The following is a 23,464-nucleotide window of genomic DNA, read 5'->3' as shown; positions in this document are numbered from 1 at the left end:
CAACTATGGCGACAGCAACGGTGAAAACACTGCAGCGGCCCCACCAAGATCATTCACCCGGTCAACACTTGAGTCTTCATTCCCTAGCAGTGTGCTCCAGCGGCAACATTCGACTTTTGCTTTTGTGCCTTCAGCTTGTGGTTGACTAAGCCAACTCTCCTGAGAACCAACTGGTAAAAAGGTACACCTCAACTAAATTTGGACTTCTTTATTATCATTGGTTTGGAGAATATGTCTTTGTTGGCTTCTTAAGAGACATTATTCTGGGGACTTCCCTGGTGGTCCAGTGGGTAAGACTCCGTGCTCCCAATGCAGGGGGCCCGAGTTTGATCCCTGGTTGGGTAACTAGATCCCGCATTCATGCCGCAACTAAGAAGTCTGCATGCCGCAAATAAAAAAAGATCCTGCATGCTGCAACTAAGATCCAATGCAGCCAAGAATAAAATAAGTAAATTTATTTTTTAAAAAAAGAGCTGTCATTTCACTGTACATGAATTATACTTCAATAAAAATGGGGAAAATTAAAAACAAATTATTTTTTAAATAAATAATGAATATCATATCAATTGAGAGCATTAAATTATCTGTGTTCCACTGTCTGACCCAGTCACCTATTCATTAGAACCTGTTCATTAGGGAAGTAAATCAAGTTTATATAATTAATCTATGAAATATTAACCTATTTATATTTATAAAACAAAGCTTTTAAAAATTGTCTAGGATTCCTAAGTCAGACCATTGTAGCAGTTGACTTTATGTGAATGATTGAATAAATCTTTCAGTAATTTACATTCTCAGTAAAATGAAATCTGAATCTGAGGATTTACAAGCAATCAGTAAGATGTTTATTTAAATGGAAAACCCAACTGATGCTAATCAACAGGGAGTAATCAGTAATCAACAGGGAGTAAATTTCAGAAAGATAAATGCTGTGTTTAAGTGGCACCCTACTCCTTTAGTGCCATTTTTTTCCCAACCAGAACGTAATTCAACTGTGAGTAAGCCTCAATGGTTTACAGGACTTAGAAAGTCTGATTTAGACCTAGTCCAAAAAACTCCTGAAGCATTCCTTTCATGGTGTAGGTTAGATATTATATTGGGTCTAAACATCCTGTTCAGTCGGTGACATCTAGGATTGTCCTGTATCAAAGGAACCTACAGATGAGCAATGAGATGGCTGACCTCAGAGGGTACTTCTTCTAAACTTAGTAAGTATGTTCTCTTGAAACATTCTCTGGGAGTAGCCAGGAGCTGACCTGGGCTTCAAAGTAAATCTCCAAATGAACAGAGTTCAAGTCTAATAAACTCCCCAGAAAATGTAAATCAAAATTTCAGATATTCCAAACATGATTCTTGGTGAGGACAGTAAGGGAATAATAGAGGAAAGCTTATTTGATACAGTGGTAGAATTACAGGTGCCTTCTTTATTTCCATTATTATAGTTGTAAGTATTGTGCAAAAAAAGTAAATTTATGTATTTTAATTATAGACTATCACATCTTCATGAATACACTCAGTAAAATAACACTTTCCTGAGTGTATACAAAACTATGACAAACATCTACCCCCAAGGAAATAATTCAGTAAACACAGCTCCCATTGAGTTATACAGGATGTGACTCTAGTCCTTTAGTTGTGGTAAAAGGCATGGTTTGGGGTATAGGATGAGGAGTTAGGGACTCTTATGTCCTCTTTCACATTGAATTTGTGGCCCCATTAAGTCAACTGTGTCACCATTTCCTTGTTTATAAACCTTATAAATCTTCAGAATATTTATCTCTCCTGTTAGGACATGGAGATTATTCATTTCCTGCTTATAAAACAATTTTTTAAATAATAATGCTGTTAAAGAAACAGGTATAGTAATTTATAGAATAAAACAAAATAGGCTTATAGAGGAAAATTTAAGTAATTCTTTTGTTACAGCATGTGGTTTTTAACCACATTCCTTCAATCAAAAAACAAATATAGAGTTACTTATGATAAATAAGCAATCCTAAATGAGATCAATAGCTAAAGAAGTTCCAGCTTCCTAACCACCAATATTCAAAATGAATATAACGGACTTCCCTGGTGGCGCAGTGGTTAAGAATCCGCCTGCCAGTGCAGGGGACACAGGTTCGAACCCTGGTCCGGGAAGATCCCACATGCCGCGGAGCAAATAAGTCCATACTTCACAACTACTGAGCCTGCGCTCTAGAGCCCGTGAGTCACAACTACTGAACCCGCACGCCACAACTGCTGAGGCCTGCACACCTAGAGCCCATGCTCCACAACAAGAGAAGCCACCGCAATGAGAAGCCCATGCACCACAACGAAGAATAGCCCCCACTCACCACAACTAGAGAAAGCCTGCGCAGCAATGAAGACCCAATGCAGCCAAAAATAATCAATCAATCAATAAATGAATGAATGAATAAATAAATGAATATAACATCAAGAACTAAGAACACTCTTCCTTATATTCATTCTTTATATTTGTAATAAAATGTTAAGTGTGAAACTCCTGTATATATGTTTTTATCGCTATACAACTTCTGATTTGGGTGGTTCTGGAGAAGGCCATATTGAAAGTGGATGAATTAACTTCACAGAGAAAATTATTTCTATTATAAAAAATCCATCTCACTAGCATTTGAAACAAATCTTTAATATTTAAAATGTTTTTTAAAAACGTATTTATTAAAGCACTGAATTACTCCCAATGCTACACTTCACTTTGCAAAGTCAGTATGGAAATAATAATATAGCCTTTACAACAAAAAGTTTAGCAAATTATATGATAAGATGTTATTAATTTCTTTATTAACAAAAATGGACAAAAAACAAAAGTAGTTTTATAATAATTAATTTGTTTTTTATATTGGGAATTTTTATTTATGCTCCATTTCAGTTAAGACACTCAAAAAGATCTTGTTTTTCTGACTTTGTACACTAAGATCATGTGACCTTTTTGACATTTTTTAAGAAACCACATGCACCTGGGGTTGTGTTAAATGTCAGACCCTTATCTCTCTGTAAAACAAATTATCTAAATTCTTTCAACTTGTTGAAGGCATTTTAAACCACAGAAAAGGAGACAAAAATGTATTTCAATTGTTTTAAGGAAGTACATGGTCAAATATACCATGTTTTTCACATTCATACTAAAAGGTATCCCCTAAAAAATGTTGTTTTTGCATGCTTTTAAGAATGATTTTGAAACAAACTCTCACTATTACAATGAAGCATTAGCTACCTTTGCCTTGAGTGCAGTATAGGTCTACACCTTGTGAGTATAAGTAAAGAACTTAGAGCAGAGTTTGGCACTCTATAAGCACGACCTGTTAGCTACTACCACTACTACTTTGTAATGCAATAAGCAACCATTTGTTATTGTGTTGTGCATGGGAGTAAACACTCAAGTATTTTGGTTGTCAAATCATTAAGAATTCAAAAACAAAGAATTATTTCCCTTTCATTCTATTTGTAGGGACATGTATTAACAAATAAGTAATATCGAGTGGGATTTATTCCTCAAAAAAACAACTTTTTGGTTGTGTATGTCACTGGGTCAATACAGAGAAAAAAGCTGAAATGAAGGCATTTGTTTCTTTAGTTTCTAGCCTCAGTCACCTCTCCCTTGGGGATCTCAACTTCCTCCATAGCTTCACCTTTCACCTTTCTGTAACTGACACACAATAATATTTCAGCCTTTACCTCTGAGCTCTAACACATTTCCACTTGCCCCAAAGACATGCCAGAACTTCAAACTCTACATATTCATATATCATCCCTCCACACATATCCCCTCACTTCTTCCTCTGAATTCTTCACCTCTTACAGGATTATCCATTCCTCTTGGCCACTGAGAACTATTCACTTTTTTCAACTACCCTCATCACTGGCTCTGTTCAAGCCTTACTGCACAATAGCATAAAACATTTCAGTAACCTCCATACCAGCGACCCCAATTTAACCTCTATCTCTTCCAATTTATCCTACATATTACTGCTAAGGTAATCTTCCTAAAAAGGCAGACTCTTCTCTCCTGCCCATTTTTTTAAAAGATTTTATATGCTTATAGAATAAACTCCAACCCCCTTCATTTAGCATCTGCGAATATCAGTGTCTTGGTCCCTCTGGCAGTACCATCCCTCACAGAGCCTACACCCTGGCCCAAGGGGGTTGCTCACCTGACTTCCACGCCTCACACCATTCTGCCTCTGTGCTCTGATCATCTAATTTCTTCCATAGCTCCACTTCATTGCCAACAAGCTCATTTATTTATCCTACCTAATTTCTTTATCCTTCGAAGCCTAATTAAAAGATGCTGCAGTATTTGCCAGGAAGCCTTTCTGATGCTTTCTCTCCCCACAAAGCATTCATTTCTGCTTTCCTGTCCTCCCACAATGCCTTAAAGAAACGAGTACATTCTGCCTTGTGTTACAGTTATTTATATTTCCTTTACCAAATTCATTATAAACAGGTTCCATGTTTTGTCATCTCCTTCTTCTATTTGAATATAGTATAAGGGAAATGTCCTTAAAGGTTTGCAGTATTACTCTCTTCAATTTTAACCTATAATTAAAATATACAGTGTAACACAAGATAGGGCTTCATTATAATTATCCTCGGCTTACACATTATTTTTCTCTAATAAGGAAAAATAATTCCTGATAGGCACCAGTAAGAATAGTTTTTAAACAAAGTCAAATTCCACCCCCTGCCCCCCCCCCAAAAAAAAGCAAGATTAATGCTTTTTCTGTATTGGAAGAGAAGGTGATGACTATGACTTTTCTATCTTTATATCTGCCTCCAATCATCAAGAAATGAATTTGGGAATTTTTCTACTCATCAAGGAAAAAGTACAATTAACATAAACATGTAGTAAAAATCACAGGATGCTTTCAACATTGTTTACATAATTCTGAGTCTTACAGTAATTCAGGCTTACGTTATTTCATTTTTGTGCCAAAATTTACAGTTTTTCTCCTCAAAGAAGCCAGGAGTCCCCGACCTCTACCTCCCTTGGTCTTTTTACTTGAACCTTTAGCATTTAGCTCTCAGTAGGTTAGATTTATAATCACCCTTGAAACTTGTAGCCTATAATATATCAAACCTTATAAATAACTAGGGATTTTTCCTTCAGGGTTAATGTGATTATAACTTAACTTCTCTAATGATTTTTCCCAGAGATAAAACAGGCGAAGTCTATCTATGCCTTATTAGGAAAGTGTGGGTGGCAGCAATGATCAAAAATTCAAAAATTAGGGACTTCGCTAGTGGCACAGTGGTTAAGAATCCGCCTGCCAATGCCGGGGACACGGGTTCGAGCCCTGGTCCAGGAAGATCCCACATGCTGTGGAGCAACAAAGGTCATGCACCACAACTATTGAGCCTGCGCTCTAGAGCCCGTGGGCCACAACTACTGGGTCCATGTGCCACAACTACTGAAGCCCGCGCGCCTAGAGCCCGTGATCCACAACAAGAGAAGCCACCACAATGAGAAGCCTGCACACCACAACAAAGAGTAGCCTCCACACCCTGCAACTAGAGAAAGCCCGTGTGTAGCAACAAAGACCCAACACAACCAAAAATTAATTAATTTTAAAAAATTCAAAAATTAAAAGCCTAGTTCTATAGTGAATTTATAATACTTAATCTAGAAAAAGATATCAGATTATTCAGTTGAAATAACAGTAAGTTAACTAAAATAAAATCTACCTAATTTAGTTTTGTTCATTAATCTCATAATTAACATAAACCTTGAGTGAGAAGAATAAGATTCAAATAGGATAAAAATGATCAGCAGTTTCACAGCCATTTGATGTTAAGGAAATTACAGCTATTTGGAATGTTGATGTAAAATACCATTACATGATCCAATGAATACATAATAAAATTACCTATCTTATAAGACATAATATGTACTTTAGCTTTTAAGAAAATCCTATTTATCCATCTATTTGAGAGGAAGAAAAAATTAAAAAGAGCACCACCCATCCCTCTCCAAAATAAATACTATAAACAAAAACTAACTCAAAATCGATCATAGACCAAAAAAAGATCATACATTTAGCGTAAGCACTAAAACTATAAAACTCTTAGAAGAAAATATAGATGTAAGTCTCCATGACTTTGGATTAGGCAATAGTTTCTTAGATATAACACCAAAAGTAGAAACAATCAAAGAAAAAAATAGATAAACTGAATTTCATCAAAACTTTTGTGCTTCAAAAGCTATCATCGAGAAAATGAAAAGGAAACCCACAGAATTGGGAAGTTGCATATCCAAGTTGCAAATCATATATCCAATAAGAGTCTATTGACCAGAATATATATAAAGAACTCTTACAACTCAACAATAAAAAGACAACCCAATTAAAAAATATGCAAAGGATTTTAACAGATATTTCTCCAAAGAAGACCTACAAATGGCCAAAAAGCACATGAAAAGAGGCTCAATATTATTAGTCATCAGGGAAATGCAAATCAAAACTACAGTGAGATACCACTTTACAGTCACTAGGATGATTGTAATAAAAAAGACAGTAACAAGTGTTGAAGATTTGAAGAAATTGGAATCTTCATATATTTCTACTGGGAATGTAAAATGGTATATTCACTTTGGAAAACAACTTGAAGAAGATTTTAATTCACTGATATGAAACCACCTCCAAGACAGTTCACAATTCAAGTGAAAAAAAGCAAGGAGCATATATAGTAGATACAACATGCAACCACTTGTTTATAAAAGGGAAAAAAAAGAACATATAAAACCAAATTTCCTACACAAGAAAATGGTAACACCAGTTGCCTCTGGGAATGTTTGCTGGGTGGCTGGAAGACAGGGGTAATACGAGAGACATGGGTAGTATTTAATAGATAACTTTATACCCTTCTTTATACTTTAATTCTGAACCATGTGAATGTAGTATCTATTAAAAATTAATACTTAAAAAGATGTAAGTGCTCCCTGCAAGGCACATGCTAACAATCAAAATTTTATGATCACTATTATTGAAAATATGAGTTGCAAACTCAAATCCCTTCAGAGATTTATGTTGTGTTCTACCATGTAATATAAATGAGTGAAGTATGTAGAGTGCAAGAAAAATAAGAGAAGCTTAAAATCCAACTAAAAATGGAACAGCCACTATTGAACTCCAGCTGACTGTATTTGTTCTGGAAAGCAGACTTAATGTTGCCAGTTCTTCCAATTTTTCAAGACACCAGAAATCCAAATATGTATGTACAATATCCTAATTTTTAATGTTGGGCCTGCACCATGCTAGTGGGGCAGATTCAGCCCACGGGCCATCTGGTGATTTCTGATGTATAAAAAGTCCTTAATTTATGAATATATTGGGCTTCCAAACTGCCTCTGTACATTTGGGAATTCTAAATGCATTTTCTCTATAAGAGTAAAATAAGTAGCAATCTGGTTTCCAGACCTATTATACAGGTAAACTATAGTACTGAACCAACAGCACTATGTCATCTACCCTCTATGATTAACAATGTTTATGTTAAACAACTTATTCTAAGTTTCAACTTTAGACTTTGTAAAGTCCAAAATGGTAGATCCAAGGGGTAATGAAAGGGAAGGAGATGATTGGGAAGAATTTAAAGAAAGAGAAGGAGCTGTACGGGGACAGTGGTGAAGGATCTTAGGCAAGAATTCAGATTATTATAATGGGTAATGAGATAAGCTTTCAAAATTTCTCTGAAGATCTGTGTCTTCTATAGACAACATATTTAGCAAAAGAGAAAAGAAAGGAAAAAAGGATATGTCTCAGTAGCAGCAACAGCTGAAAAGAACTGCAGCCCCATCTCCAAGGGGGTGGTGATGATCTCTAAACGAATTGTGTAGCTGCTCATAAGTCAGACATCATAAGGTAAGAATGCCAAATAATTAGCTCTAACAAAAATTATAAAGCCAAAAGTAAATGTCCATGCCTACTAGAAGATTAAAATAGAATTTATTTTCTAAAGGTATACTTTATTACTAAAGCAACAATAAATTGACACCTTTCCCTAACAAATTTACTGATGAATGTTTCTATGTACTCTAAATTTGCCACTCACGGATAAATATTCTATTTGGAGACCATCTGTACCAAAGATTTAACCTCAGGAGATAACCACTACCTATTACTTATGGTTACCTTTGCTAACATTTGGTTGATATGTAGCTAAAGAAATGTAACTATTTTAACATATCCTAAGAGTAAACATGAGTTAAAAAATGAAATCTGGAAATTTTTGGAAGTCAGTTGTTAGAGATGCTTCACAAAATGACTTTATCATATACTTCTGAAGAATAATCTGCAAACTTTTTGGCAGCCTGTCTCTGAAGATCAGCTGATATGGGCTCAGGACAACATTAAAACTGCTTTATTGTTCCTAAGTAAACCTAATTTGGAAAATAAATCTGCTACATGGAAAAAAATCATATGTAATCTAAATCCCAACAGGTATGACAACTTCTTCCCAATGAACATGGAAAACCAAGCTGCTGCTCTAAATAGTTGTAGTTTACCAAGTTTTGAATCATAAGAGTATCTGTTCCCCTCCATTAGTATAGATGTACAACATAATTTAGAAAGGGTGCTATTATTATGATATAATTAGAACTTTTTAAGTAAGGAGATACTCAGTGTTTTCTATTATTATTATTTACTTAACTAGACACCCAATCCTGTTCTAGATAGGATATACTCATGATGCTTCAGAATTATTTTAAAAAGAATCATTAGCCCATAACTCCATTTATATAGATTCACTAACAAAGAAAAAGCGTTTGAGTGGGTCTTATATTTCTTGGCTCAAACAATACAGTTACCATGGCCCATCAGGCAACATGAAAGTAAGAGGAAAAAGTGTAAATAGAAATAAGAGATTTCAGGTTTTGAACCTGACCAAAATCAGCCTGAGGAACTATATTAGACTAACTATATTAGACTATTTTTACAGGAAAATGCAAAGACATTTAATTGATTATAATACATACCTTGCTGAGCTAAAGTTGATCTTAGCATTCCAGTCTTTGACCAGATTTTTATTTGTCCATCTTCTCCAACTATAAAGAGAAAAGAATTGATTTTTTATCTATAGGAAATAAATGCAAACATTAAATTTACATATAAAAATCAGCAGTATCTACACTAATGCACATTTAAAATTCAGACACGAGTTACTCTACTTAGATATCACTGCTTCCTAAATATAAAATTTAACTGAAATTACTTTGAAACAATTTTATCAAAGTAGCCTGACTTCAATGACAAAATTATTTTTTTCCTTTAATCTTAGAAGACTTATGAGTATATTATTCAAATAATGATTTCATTTTCACTGACGTCTCCATACTAGAATTCTAAGAAAAGTGTTTTCAGTGTAATTAGAAGAGTTACAGCCAAATTCCAGTGAGTTGGGGACTGAATGGAGTGAAGTAATAAACTACTCTTTTGAACAGTTTGCCTGATGGGAAAGAAAGAAAGAGGAAGTTGTAGCTAGAGTTATTTGTTAAAGGAGGGATTTTTATTTCTTTTTTCTCAATTTTCAAGATGAATGACATCTGAACACATTTATATGCTGAAAAAAAAAAGGAAAAGAAAAAAAACACTGGAAAAGGAGAAGTCGAAAAAACAGGCAAGAGAAGAGAAACTCACTGATAAAAGTCCTACAGAAGGCCCAGGGGATAGGTGTGGTGGTTTTAAAATATATCCACAAATTCTTTGTTATTCCTTCTTTTAAGAAGTGAAGCTTAACTTCTCTCTCCTTTCTCCTTCAGTTTGGTCTATACTTAGTGACTTGCTTCTAATAGAATATGGTGGAAATGATGGAGTATGACTTCCAATGGTGGGTCATAAAATATATTGTGTCTTCCATCTTGCTCTCTCTTGGATCACTCACTCAGGGAAGCTCCAGCTGTCATGTTGTTAGAACACTCAAGCAGCCCTATGGAGAGGCCCATGTTGTAAGGAGCTGAGTAAGGCTTCCTGCAACAGTCATAGAGGAAGTAAGACCTCTTGCCAACAGCCATGTGAGTGAGCCATCTTGGAAGCAGATCCTCCAGCCCCAATGGGGCTTCATATAACTGCAGCCCCATCCAACTTCTTGATTCTGAGACAGAACCACCCAACTAAACTGTTCCCTGTCTCACAGAAACTGTGAGATAATACATGTTTACTATTTTAAGTCACTAACTTTTGGGATAACTTGTTATGCAATAATAGATAACTAATATGATAGGTGAAGATGAGAATCCCTGCAGTAGGGCAGTAGATGGAAAAGAGATGGAAGGGGGGTAAAGTTAAATGAGAATATTTTGAATTTTAGAATTTTAAAGAATTAAAAGTTTTATTTACCCCACACTTGACCATTCCAAAACCTTCTTGACAGAACATTCTTCATAAGCCATATAGGAAAACTAATATGACACTCTGAATGATAACATTATATAGCAGTCTAGATCAATACTGTGCCAATTGTTTGCTATTAGACAATGAAAGACACTATTGCTAAATGAAAATATTCTGTTCCTTTGGAAATTTTTCTTTAAAAATTTCATTTTAAATGTCATTTTTGCAGATAACCTACCTGTAACTAATGCTGTTCCTTCATAATTCCATCGTCCAGCAAGTACTGCTCCACAGTGAGCTTCCACACTTTTTTCCACTCTTCCTAACTTAGAAATCAGATGAAATTTGCCTAAAAGAAATTAAACTTGAAAAATCTATTTTATTAAATTAATTTATCCAATCAACAAACATCTGTTGAGTATCTACTAGTAGGCTAGTTAGCATAGTGCTAGGCATGGGAGATACCAGGGCAAATAATATAATTATTCTTACTCTCAAGGGACACTCAAATCCATTGGGAAACAGGCACAAAAACAAAATTATACAACCTTGAAACAAGTGGTGTGACAGAAATATATATATGATACTATGATAGTTCAGAGGGACAATAAAATTCTGCTGGGATATGGTCAAAGAGGGCCAAGAGGAATGTCAAGAAAGCCTTCTATTTAAGCAGAACTTTGCAGTCTTGCTTTTTTTTTTTTTTCTTTCTTAAAAACAGGCTATAGAAAAGTTAGGAAAGGTGTAGAGGAGAGGAACCAAGATAGTTAAATGGTGTTAAAAGATAAACTGAGGCATATTAAAAAATATTGAGTTTTGGGGAATTCCCTGGTGGTCCACTGGTTAGGGCTCCTCTCTTCCACTGCAGGGGGCCCAGGTTCGATCCCTGGTAGGGGAACTAAGATCCCAAAAGCCACGCTGGCAAAAAAACAAAACAAAAACAAAAACTGGACTTTGTGCAGAAATCAATTCCAATCCAGCAGTGCCAAACTTTAAGTGGTTAGGAACGTTCCACTGACAGGAGCTCAGGGAGAGACTTCTATAGAGAAAAGGCAGAAGTAAAGTAAGGATACTACTGATTGACTACAACTTAAAGCCTGGTTGGCTGTTTGTGATTGGTTGTCCTTAGGTTTCAATTTCATAATCTTGAAGCATTCATTTACAGGCTTAGATTTTGGTTTGCAGAGGTATACAGCATTAGAGTCACCTCAAATCTAAAGGCCTCCTTGTTTAACTAATTTAATAACTGATAATCCCAAATTTTCAAATTCTTGCCTTATTTGATTTTACACTGTACCAGGCACCAGGTAGACAAAAAGAAGCAAGTTACTTAGCTGCTGTTCTCAAAAAGTTCACACATATATAGGCAAACAGCAAAAGGCTTACAACTTCAAAGGATCTAAGCAAACTATATAAGAGATGTCAAGGGAACAAATCAACTGTACAAAGAATAAGTGCTACAGGAAGCCAAAAAAATAATCAGTGTGGTTTTGAATGATCATGAATTCTAATAATATATAGTTTGTAATAAAATAATTAAGTACAGTTGGTCCTCCACCTCCAAGGGTTCTGCATTCTTGGACTCAACTAATTGATTTAAAAAATACATAAATAAATAAAAACAAAAACCCAGAAAGCTCCAAAAGCAGAACTTGAATTTACCCTGTACCAGCAACTATTTACATAGCATTTACATTGTATTTACAACTATTTACACAACATTTATACTGTATTAGGTATTATAAGTAGTCTAGAGATGATTTAAAATATGTGGGAAGATGTGTGTAGGTTATGTGCAAATAGTATGTATGCCATTTTATATAAAGGACTTGAGCATCTGTGGATTTTAGTATCTACAGGGGTCCTGGAACCAAACCCCCTTGGATACAGAGGGACAACTGTACAGTAAAATTAGAAACTTTTCCCCAAATCAAAAAAAAGGTATATATTTTTTGTAGCAAAAGAATAATGTAGCTTGCTTAATCAAATTTTGCCTCAGAGGATTTATTTTGTTTGAACTCATTTTTAACTTAAGGCTTTTCAAGATTCTGGACGAATATTAACAATCCATTAAAAATACATATTTAATAAGTCAGATGCTTTAGATGGCTTTAAAACATTTCTCTGGAGAGCTCTAATACAGATGGCTTTAAAATATTTTACACTTAGCACCCTGTGGTTATTTCACTGGCCACCAACCTATTCCCATCAATAAAGTCATTCTCCCTTTTTACACACATTGCACAATATTTGTAGCTCTGTTGCAGCATTTTTTTATTGGACTGTGATTCTTTTCAGAAGGCCATGTCTTAGTCATATTTTTATTTGCAATAGTGCTTTACGTAAGCAGCATTTGTTAAATTTACCAACTCAGTAACCATACTTAGCAACTTAAAAAAAAATAAGGACTACTTTGACATTCTTTTCTTTCTCATTCAATCTGAGAGCTGTTTTTTCCCATCATTCATTTTCTAGGCCCTCATCAATAAACTACCCCTTTCCTTCATCTAACCACCCACTATCGCCATCTACTTTTCCTCATATCTTCCTTTTAATTTTATATTTACCTCTGGGTTATTTTTCAATGTAACAAGATTACTTTTTTTTTTTTTTTTTTTTTGCGGTACGCAGGCCTCTCACTGTTGTGGCCTCTCCTGTTGCGGAGCACAGGCTCCGGACGTGCAGGTCCAGCGGCCATGGCTCATGGGCCCAGCTGCTCCACGGCATGTGGGATCTTCCCAGACCGGGGCACGAACCCGTGTCCCCTGCATCGGCAGGCGGACTCTCAACCACTGCGCCACCAGGGAAGCCCTAACAAGATTACTTTGAATTCAACTGTGCTATTACACTCTTTATGATACTAACTTAAAATTAATTTGGATATACTTTTTTTAATGCATTGCATTAGAAAGAAAATACAAGGGGAAAAAAATCTCAAGAGGAAACTATAAAGATGACACATAGTGAGTGGCCATTATTTACTTTATCCAAATCTGTTTCACTAAGTTAGCATATCGCCCAGCACAAAATATCCACATACTAAATTGTTGCATGTAACGAATGAATCTATCACCAAAGAGATTAACCAAATAGCTCCTGAACCTGAAATGAAGGGCCCGAAAATTTTTCTTTTCTTTGTATTTTAGAAATTTTATGTATTTTTGATCACCGATATTTCTTATCCTAAAACATCGAATACTGAATTTCTGACAAGTGCTGAAATTATTCTTGCTTCCCATGACCTCACAGAAGACACATACTGGAACAACTAAGGCCAACTCTTTGCATAGATTTGACACTCAATAAATCTTTGGTCTTTGTAGTTTGATTGTTACAAATTGCTTGACTAGCACCCCCAGAGTAAAGCATAAATATAAAACTAAATATATCAAAAATTTTAAAAAACACAGTTATCCTTTTAACTATTTTGGTTCTTCTCTCCAGTTTTTCTATAACCTTTTAAAAATGCTAGACCAGGGCTTCCCTGGTGGCACAGTGGTTGAGAGTCCACCTGCCGATGCAGGAGACGCAGGTTCGTGCCCTGGTCCGGGAAGATCCCACATGCCGCGGAGCGGCTGGGCCCGTGAGCCATGGCCGCTGAGCCTGCGCATCCGGAGCCTGTGCTCCGCAATGGAAGAGGCCCCAACAGTGAGAGGTCCGCGTACCGCAAAGTTATAAAAGGGAAAAAGAACAGAGTAAGTAGATTAAAATTACACGAAACACATTTCTTAAAGTTAGAAATGCCTTAAGAAATGTCTATGGAAACATGAGAAGGCTTGAAATAGGGTGCTAGGAAAAAGGTCACACGAGCACTTTTGCAGACTTCTTAATAGCAGAAAAGTTTTGGCAGATGGTTGCAAAAAGCCAGAGATCGGTAACCACTAACTTCTGACAGAAAGAAATGAACACATAAATGCTTTTTAAAGTGGGATTTTAAATGTACATATTAACTAATAAGAGAATATGAGGATTACTTTAAGATACCTAATACAATGTATAAAAATATTCAACTTTCACTAAATATAACTTAAGGAGTATTTACTGGCTTTACAAAAGATTTTATACCAGAATTCCTTTACATAGCAGCTCCCCTAATGCATTTTATATCATTCTTTTTTAAATGTAAATCTTGCAATACATTGTCAAAGAAAGAAATATCTCCTCTAAAAAGTAGGATACAGCTGCATGAAATATTCAAAAAGAAGTAATAATGTTGAAGAGAGAATTATTGGTGAGACAAAATACTTGGCAAAAGTCTGCTTTATGTATTTCAGGACCTGTGCCCAAATCCCATGGATCTTTTTTGAATGTTACCACTAACACAGAAGATGGAGTGGGTATGACAAAGGGAACACTGGAGGAGTGATGAACAAGCTCAAAAGCCGCAACCATTTTTGCCAGCCTTGGGGGAGAAAAATCAAGAGAAGAGAGTTGGTGCCAACTAGAAGAGGGAACCTCTTAGACAAAGAACTAAATTTTGAAAAAGAATTTTTTAAGTACTGGGTTAACATCATACAAAATGAAAAAGTCCTAGTGATCTGTTATACAATATTGTGCTTACACAAAAATTGTATTATTAAATATTGCACTGTACACTTAAAAATTCATTAAGAGGGTGGATCTCATATATTTTTTAAACCAGAATAATACTTTTTATAGTATTTGATTAACAGAGAATACAGCATTGATACATAAAATGATCTCAGATGTTTATCTGGCAAGAAACACCTTGACCAACCACCTTTCAATAGCATCCACTTTCTTTTTTTTTTGAACATTTCTTTTTCTGTTTTTTTGTTTGTTTGTTTTTTCCGTACGCGGGCCTCTCACTGCCGTGGCCTCTCCTGTTGCAGAGCACAGGCTCCGGACGCGCAGGCTCATTGGCCATGGCTCATGGGCCCAGCCGCTCCGCTGCATGTGGGATCTTCCCGGACCGGGGCACGAACCCGCGTCCCCTGCATCGGCAGGCGGACTCTCAACCACTGCGCCAACAGGGAAGCCCTCTTTTTCTGTTTTTTTGAACATTTCTGGATTCTGTTTCTTGTCTTACTCTTCTACTTCTTTTCTTTGAACTATCATCCTTTGCCTTCACTTTCACAAGATCCCAGATATTCCTCATCCCAGCCTAAGAGAAAATACTCAACTACCCTGCTTTGGTTCTCTCTTCTTCCTACATCTAGTTGCAGCATGTTATGTTACTTTATTTGTTTGTTTGTTTGTTTTTGTAGTAAACCTAAAAAAAGTAAACACTATAGTTTCTCAAGAGTCATAATATATTTTTCCACTTTTAATCTTGCAAATTTATCTTTAAATGATATTTGTCTTACTTTAGACTTTTTTCCCTATCAGAAAGTATTTTACCTAAAGCCAATGTGAAATAGAGACCCAAACAGCTATTCTTTAGTTAAGTGTACCTAAGTAGTCTTAATAAATCAGGGAAACACTCAGATAACAGAAATTATCAAGACTAACTATATTTACTGTCCATATTCATCAGATACAGGTCAATCTTCATACACTATTGACTTTAAAAAGGAAAATGAAAAGAAAATATATGGTAGACTTCCCTAGTGGCTCAGTGGTTAAGAATCCACCTGCCAGTGCAGGGGACACGGGTTCAATCCCTGGTCCGGGAAGATCCCACATGCCAGAGAGCAACTAAGCCCGTGCACCACAACTACTGAGCGCCACAGCTACTGAAGCCTGCGTGCCCTAGAGACCAAGCGCCACAACTACTGAGCCCATGCCCTGCAACTACTGAAGCCCGCGTCCTCTAGGGCCTGCATGCCACAACTGCTGAGCCCACATGCTGCAACTACTGAAGCCTGCGGGCCTAGAGCCCGTGCTCTGCAACAAGGGAAGCCACCATGAGAAGCCCGTGGACCACAATGAAGAATAGTCCCCGCTCGCTGCAACTAGAGAAAGCCCGCGTGCAGCAACAAAGACCCAACGGAGCCAAAAATAAATAAAAAGTTAAAAAAAAAAGAAAACATATGGTATGCCACCTTCTATGTAATAAAAAAAAGGTGAAATGAGAAAATATACATGTTTTTGTTTCTTTTTGCTAAAAGAAACAAGAAAGGATAAACCAGAACCAAAGGGATTGGTTACATACAGGGAATAAATAAAAATAGGGTGTATGGGATTGGGTGGGTAGGAGTAGTGACATTGCTGAGTATATTTTTTTATATAGTTTTGACTTTGTGGAACCATCCATGTAATATTTTACATATTTAAAAAATAATCAAATCAACAAGGATGGGGAGATGAGACCTTAAATGGAAAACAAACAGAAATAAATACACTTAACTATATTTTAAATGAATAGCAACAACACTAGTAGGGGGGAAATGCCAAGTAACTTTGAACACAAGACTTTGACTCTATATCCTTGACTCTATATCCTCAGTGTAAAGATAAAAACAACAGTAAAATATTAAACTCTATTTTTTTTTTGCAATAGTATGGATTAGCAATTCTGAAACAACCTGCTGTGTATTGTAGAATTAAACAAGTAAGTAAATATATTGAGAGTAATGGGAGCCAAGCTTCCTCACTGTTTCCAAGTATGGGGAAAAAAGACTAGAATTAACCCTGTGGTGCTGAATTAGAATTGGCGGTATCAGAATGAACTCATGATTTTTATCATGGAAAGGAAGGAAGGGAGAAAGGGGAAGGAAGCAAAGGAAGAGAGGGAGGGAGGGAGGAAGAAATTGCTGTAGATTTGTATATTTTAATACACATTTCTATTCGTATTTCTTAGCTCTGTCCTGTGAAAGGACCTTGAAGTAAACATGTCCCATTGAAATGAGCATACCTGGCACACTCATCTTGGCGTTTAAATACCATTAAGCACCCAGAAAAGAACAAGTCTCCTTGGAGAAACAGCTTATTTGGAAGCTGGGACTGGGAAAGCACAAAATGAACCTGGAACATCTTGTGCCAGCAAAGAAGTGCTCAAAAGATGATGGGGAAACATACCCCCCAGGGTAAAAAGAAAATTCATTTGAGCTGGCTTCACGGAGCTCCCACTGGCCAAACCTGGGACAATTGTAACATCAAAAATTTTAAATGGTAGTAATAGGATGCTCAAGAAATAAAATAAGAATCTATGCGTCTAATCTAAGTAAACAAATAAATAAATGGGCAGGAGACAGAAGGCTCTTCCTTGCAGTAAAATACCAACAAATCAATATAAAAGAAATTATGGAGTTAAAAAAAATCACCATTTGGCAACAATCTTAGTAATAATTCAGCCAAGAGACATCAATAGATGCCAAGACAGTGGGAGGAAATCTGAGGAGGAAGAGAATATTTTTATATAGTCTGAAAGTATCCTTTCAGAAATTATTTATTAAAAGGGAAAAACATTAACTTTACACTAGATTAATTTAGTGAACACAACCTTTCAAAATAATCAAAGTTAAAGTCACCAATAATGGGTCAAATCAGCATCATGAATCTTCCAATATGATGCCCTGAGTACTGCTGCTAAAATGTATAACTGGATTTAATCATGAAGAAACATCAGACAAACATGAATTGAAGGACATTCTGTAAAAATAACAGGCCTGTATTCTTCAAAACAGTGGAGATCATAAAAGAAAAACTGAGGGGTTGCTCCAGATTAAAGGAGGCTCGAGAGATATGACGAAACAATGTGTTATTCTGTACCAGAAAAAAACAAATTTCTATAAAAGATATCATTAGGACAATTGTTAAAATTTGAATATAAACTGTAGATTAGATAACAGTATTACATCAATGTTAAATTTCCTGATTTTTATCAATGTATTGTGGTTAAGTAACAGAAAATCCTTATTCTTAGGAAATGCATTGAAGTATTTATGGTTAAAGTGGCATATCTATAAATTACTCTCAAATGTTTCAGAAAAAAGTATATGTGGGTTGGGGGGGAGGCAGGGGGGAGAGAGAGAGAGAGAGGGAGAAAGAGAGAGAAAAGACCAGCAATGATAAAGTATATGGGACAAAATGTTAACAACTAGTGCATTTGGATAAAGGATATGCAGCAGTTATTTGTACAATTCTTGCAACCTTTCTATAAATGTGAAATTATAACAAAATTAAAAGCTTTTTTTAAAGTCAACCCTTCATTTTATCATAAGAGGTAAACTAAATTCTAGCTGTGCTCAGAGTCAATCTTGTAAGCGCTAGGCACTGTACCAAATACTTTCACACAGTATCTCATTTAATCAATATTCAGAAAACTAAGTTTAAAAATTACATGTAAAAGAATTAGAATCTGATGTGATTGTTTGCCATAACATCCCTTTCCTATTCTGGCTATGAAAGCCCTCTTCTCTTTCCCTTTCCACGGTGGCCTAAGGCCTGCCATGCTCTGTCAATCAGTGTCCCAGTCCCTTGACTAAAATGATTCACTCAGTGATGGGCATGTGACCCAAGCTTGTCCAGGACTTCTCTGCATGTTGACTGCAAGTGATATTGAGGAAGAAGCACTCTCTCTGCTGACTTTTCTTTTCCTGTAGGGTAAGCCTTGGGCTGCTGGCTGCCATCATGCTCACCTTTTGGGGCGAGTCTATCCAAGAGATGGCAAGAATAGGGGCCTGGGGACTTCCCTGGTGGTCCAGTGGTTAAGAATCCACCTTCCAATGCAGGGGATGCAGGTTTGACCCCTGGTCAGGGAACAAAGTTCCCACATGCTGTGGGGCAACTAAGCCCGCGCGCTGTAGAGCCTGTGCACCACAACTAGAGAGCCCATGTGCTGCAACTACTGAGCCTGCGTGCTCTGGAGCCTGCGTGCCACTACTAAAGAGCCTGCACACCACAACTAGAGAGAAGCCCACACACCACAATGAAAGATCCCGCATGCCGCAAGATCCCGCGTGCCGCAACAATGATCCCACATGCCACAACTAAGACCTAATGCAGCAAAATAAATAATAAGTAAATAAAATCTCAAGGGGTTGTGTATGTGTTATTTAAAAAAAAAAAAAGAATAGGGGTCTCATGCAGTTGTGCTTAAAGATCTACCTCTGGAGCTAGGTAAACCAGAAAACTCCATCTGTGAATAAGTTAGCCGAGTAAGTTTCTGTTACTTTTGATGAATGTACTCTTAACTGATATAGTAGGTAAAGTGTAATACAGATGAAAAACAGTTCAAGTTATTTCTAGGAAAATTAAAACATTTCCTTAAAAAATAGAATAATCATGCTTTTTACTCACCAATAATAAAACTATGGTCAAATTAATCTCCAGCTCTGTAAGTAGGAATTAACATGTACTAGAAAATAAAGACTATATTTGATAGCTTACTAAATGAGTGTGTGTTGTGCCATCTATTTTTAGTGTGGTTATGTTATACAGTTAAATTTGACAAAATTAGAAACCAAAACTGAAAAAAGCCTAACAATACCTGCAAGCACAGAAAAAGTAAAGCCAGAGGTTCAGATTCAATCCCAGTATATGCCAGTTTAATTCACCTTCTTCTATGACAATAGTTTTATAGCCTATACACAGACGAACTGACTACACAGGAAATGGATAAACAACTCAAAACATGTCATACTAAAATGTTATGTCTTTTAAGTATAAAGATTAGCATATAACATTTATTTAAAACTTACCATCAGAACTTGTGAGAACAAAGCTTTCTGCTTGAGTTTGTTTCTTTATGCCTAAACTTTTCGGAAACCAGTGAAGATCTATTGGGTAAATATCATCAGGCAGCTTTACTATTTGACTTGTTTCGCTAGTTAACAAGTTCCACTTCACTATCTGGTGATCATCACTACATGAATACAGTTCTTCAGCAGTATTCCAGCCCACACAGCTTACTAATTCTTGATGTGTCACCATGTTAAGGAGATATAAAACACACACAAAAGTCTTCAGTCTTAATAAATACAATATTTTGCAGATGCAGATTATAAGAAGAGTATAAAATAGGACCAAATGTTTCAAGCTTCTAAGCCTATTTTTCATTTTATGACTTTCATATTTTTTCCATATAAGGAAAAGAAAATAAGCATCTATCAAAACAGTTGTAAGAAGAATGGAAAGCAAGATAAGAAACCCAGGTGCCAAAAGAGAAAAAAAAGAAAGATTTGACTATACGAAAATTTTTATATTGTGTTACAAAGTATTCCATAAACGAGGCAAAAGATACAAAGACATCTAACAGAACAAAAGGAATGAAAGGATCGACTCTAACCCATTGGGGAGTAAGTGGGGAGAAGAGGGAACTATGCTTTTTTTATTTACATGTATCTGTTTCATTTAAGTTATTAGAATAAGCATGTATTATTTTGATAAAAGTTTTCAAAAATCAAGTGTTAAAATAAGACTGACAGGACTTCCCTAGTGGCGCAGTGGTTGAGAATCTGCCTCCCAGTGCAGGGGACACGGGTTCGAGCCCTGGTCCGGGAAGATCCCACATGCCGCGGAGCAACTAAGCCCGTGCGCCACAACTGCTGAGCCTGCGCTCTAGAGCCCACAAGCCACTACTGAAGCCTGCACGCCTAGAGCCTGTGCTCCTCAACGGGAGAAGCCACCACAATGAGAAGCCCGCACACTGCAATGAAGAGTAGCCCCCGCTCACCACAACTAGAGAAAGCCTGTGAGCAGCAATGAAGACCCAACACAGCCAAAAATAAATAAATAAGTAAATTTATTAAAAAAAAAGAAAGAAAGAAAAAAAGACTGAAATCTAACAGTAAAATACCTGCTTAAATGACACATTATAATAATTCACCTAGGAAAAAACCTACAGCTTAACAGCTGAAACTAAAATCCTACCAAATTTCCTGACATTAAATTCAGGAAGTAATTCAATTACAATTTACTGTACCTACAAGGTAATATGGGTAAGATATGAGCCCTAAAATTCTTACTTTAACCTATTTTTTCAGTCTCTGATTTATCAAGTGGATTTCTATAAACTGAGGTGTTCAGGTAGCCCTCACTTCCACCATGAGAACAGGCTGCTTACCCTAGCAGAGCTGTGTATCTAGAGAAGGCACTTCAGTTTGTCATTTTTGAGATGCTTTCTCCTGCTTATATGTGGATTTGTATATTACCACATTATCCTGGTTGGGTTGTTTGCTCTTTTGTTGTTATTGTATAATCATTTTACTGCCTTCTCTTCTCACCAATGCTTTCTGCTGGCTCATCCAAGCAATCAGTAAACTCTAAGGAAAAAGAAAGAGACTATGTGCCAAATTAATTCTGGGATGTTCTAATATTCTTTTTAATACTTCAAAATATGATAGATTAAGCAAAATAACCAAAAAGGTAAAAAAGAAATTATGGAGAGTTCTTAAGAGACTGCACAAATAGGTAATAAAGTGGCATTGGAATACTTAGAATTCAAAGTAGAATCTAAACAAAAGGATCTGGATGTCTCATTAGACCATTACTGAAAAAAATTCTTCAAGTATAATTGCTACAGCTTAAACAATGTTAGGTAAAACCTTTAAAAAGGGAGAGTGTCAGGCATAATCTAGAAAGAAAGAAAATACACATACACACACGCCCCAAAACAAAAAATACTAAGTTTATCCTCATAAAAACTGATGTAAGTACACATCAGACATACGTGACATGTCTTCAAACTAATAAGTTAACTAAAATTACAGGAGAAATGAGAGGACTGCCAGAATAAGAAAGTCTAAAAAGACTGTTATTCTCCAGCTTGAAAAGGTAAAAGCAGACAATAGACATAGTCAAAATCTAAAAGATTGTGAGCAGCATGAACTCCTGGGGGCACACTTTTAAAAGAGAATAAAAATGATTTAAGGAGAAATAAAAGGAATTATATCTTCACTCAAACGGTAAAAGAAGCAGACAAGACAATATTAATTCAAAGCGTTTGATCAAATGTCTAAAACAGTGCTTCTCTATCTCTGAAGGATCCTATTTTTCTTTATTTCAAATCTGTTACAGATCAACATTTTCTAAGATAAAATAAAAATGAATTACTAGAAAAATGATCTTATATTTGGATGTTGTGACTATCAAATTGCTACAAAAATTTCTTCCTTCTTACCTTCAATTTCTTTACTTATCCCTTCACAGACCTGCAATAAAGTCCACAGATGATACTTTTAGAAGCACTGGTCTAAATAACTAAGAATGAAGGTAAAGGGGCCTATCATATATTCGTGACACATAACTGGGAGTTCTTGCTGACAAAATATAATGTCATGCGTTTGAGAAATATTTATAATTGCCCCCTTCCCACGTGAAATAATAAAGGTCTAACTGCTCAGATTTCCCCAGCTTACCCTCCACTTTATCGTGAGTAAGAATAGAGCAGAACTCAATGAAAACATACTAGATCATACCAACAGATAAATTATTTGATTTTTAAAAAACTTCTCTTTAAGATTTTATTAGACTAAACAAAAACTGTTTTTTATGTACTTAAGTATAGTAGTACTTAAGTAGAGTAAGAAAAATGTCAATAAAAATTTGAAAGTAAGATTTAGAGCAAATAGTTTGCACTGGAGAATTACCTGCAACACAAGACCTCAAATATTTCAGAAACAATTTAGCGAAACTACCAATAAAGGAATGAAAAAAATCCATTATCCAACTAGACTACAAAAATAGAAGAAAACTTTTAATAATACTATAGTAAGGTGATCACAATAAGGTTTATAAGTATTAAAAGGATATGCTTTGGTTCTTTTAAAAGAGATATCTTCAGTCTCATGTCTCCACCTTCCAGCAAAATTTTAAAATGCCACTTGATTGTACTCACTGTAAAAATAAAAGGGGGAAAATATAGAATCTGCATTAAAAACAAACATATATACACAAAAACTTAAAAGTAAACAAAATATCTTAGCACCCCAAGGACACCAAAACACTTTCAATCCTGCTGGCAACAAATACATGGAAAGAGGAAGAAAACTAGTCAGTGTGCTAATTCTGGCAAGTGAGTGATGGAGGCCTTGGGTTGGATGCCGGAAGTCCTCTACAACCTGCCTAAAACAGTCCTACAAGTACAGAATGCCACTAAATCTGGCCAGGTAAATAATTTCCAAGGGCTGTCCTGAGACCTAATCAAAAGATTTTTTAAACTGGGAACTGTTCAATGGCAGATCAATGTTGGTCCTGTTGAATGGATACAC

At 35.9% G+C, this 23,464-nt stretch overlaps 1 protein-coding gene across 2 annotated transcripts in view; it reads right to left on the bottom strand.

Annotated features, from left to right (window-relative positions):
• IFT80 (intraflagellar transport 80) overlaps positions 1–23,464 on the bottom strand; it is a 105,231-nt gene that overhangs the window by 69,374 nt on the left and 12,393 nt on the right. Inside the window, exons 1-3 of one of the 2 annotated variants that reach the window (XM_082839899.1) lie at positions 19,955–20,172; positions 10,588–10,698; positions 8,996–9,064 (exon numbers count right to left, since the gene is read on the bottom strand). In XM_082839899.1, coding sequence (XP_082696025.1) covers positions 8,996–9,023 — 28 coding nt within the window. In that variant the 5' untranslated portion in view covers positions 9,024–9,064; positions 10,588–10,698; positions 19,955–20,172. Of the gene's footprint in view, positions 1–8,995; positions 9,065–10,587; positions 10,699–19,954; positions 20,173–23,464 lie in introns of those variants that run through there. The other variant, XM_082839898.1, reaches the window with a different exon arrangement.

Source organism: Leucopleurus acutus (assembly GCF_964270905.1).
Source record: "Leucopleurus acutus genome assembly, chromosome: 5".
Lineage (NCBI taxonomy): Eukaryota > Metazoa > Chordata > Mammalia > Artiodactyla > Delphinidae > Leucopleurus > Leucopleurus acutus.
The sequence above is the reverse complement of the archived record's forward strand: the minus strand, read 5'-3'. Positions and strand labels throughout refer to the sequence as shown.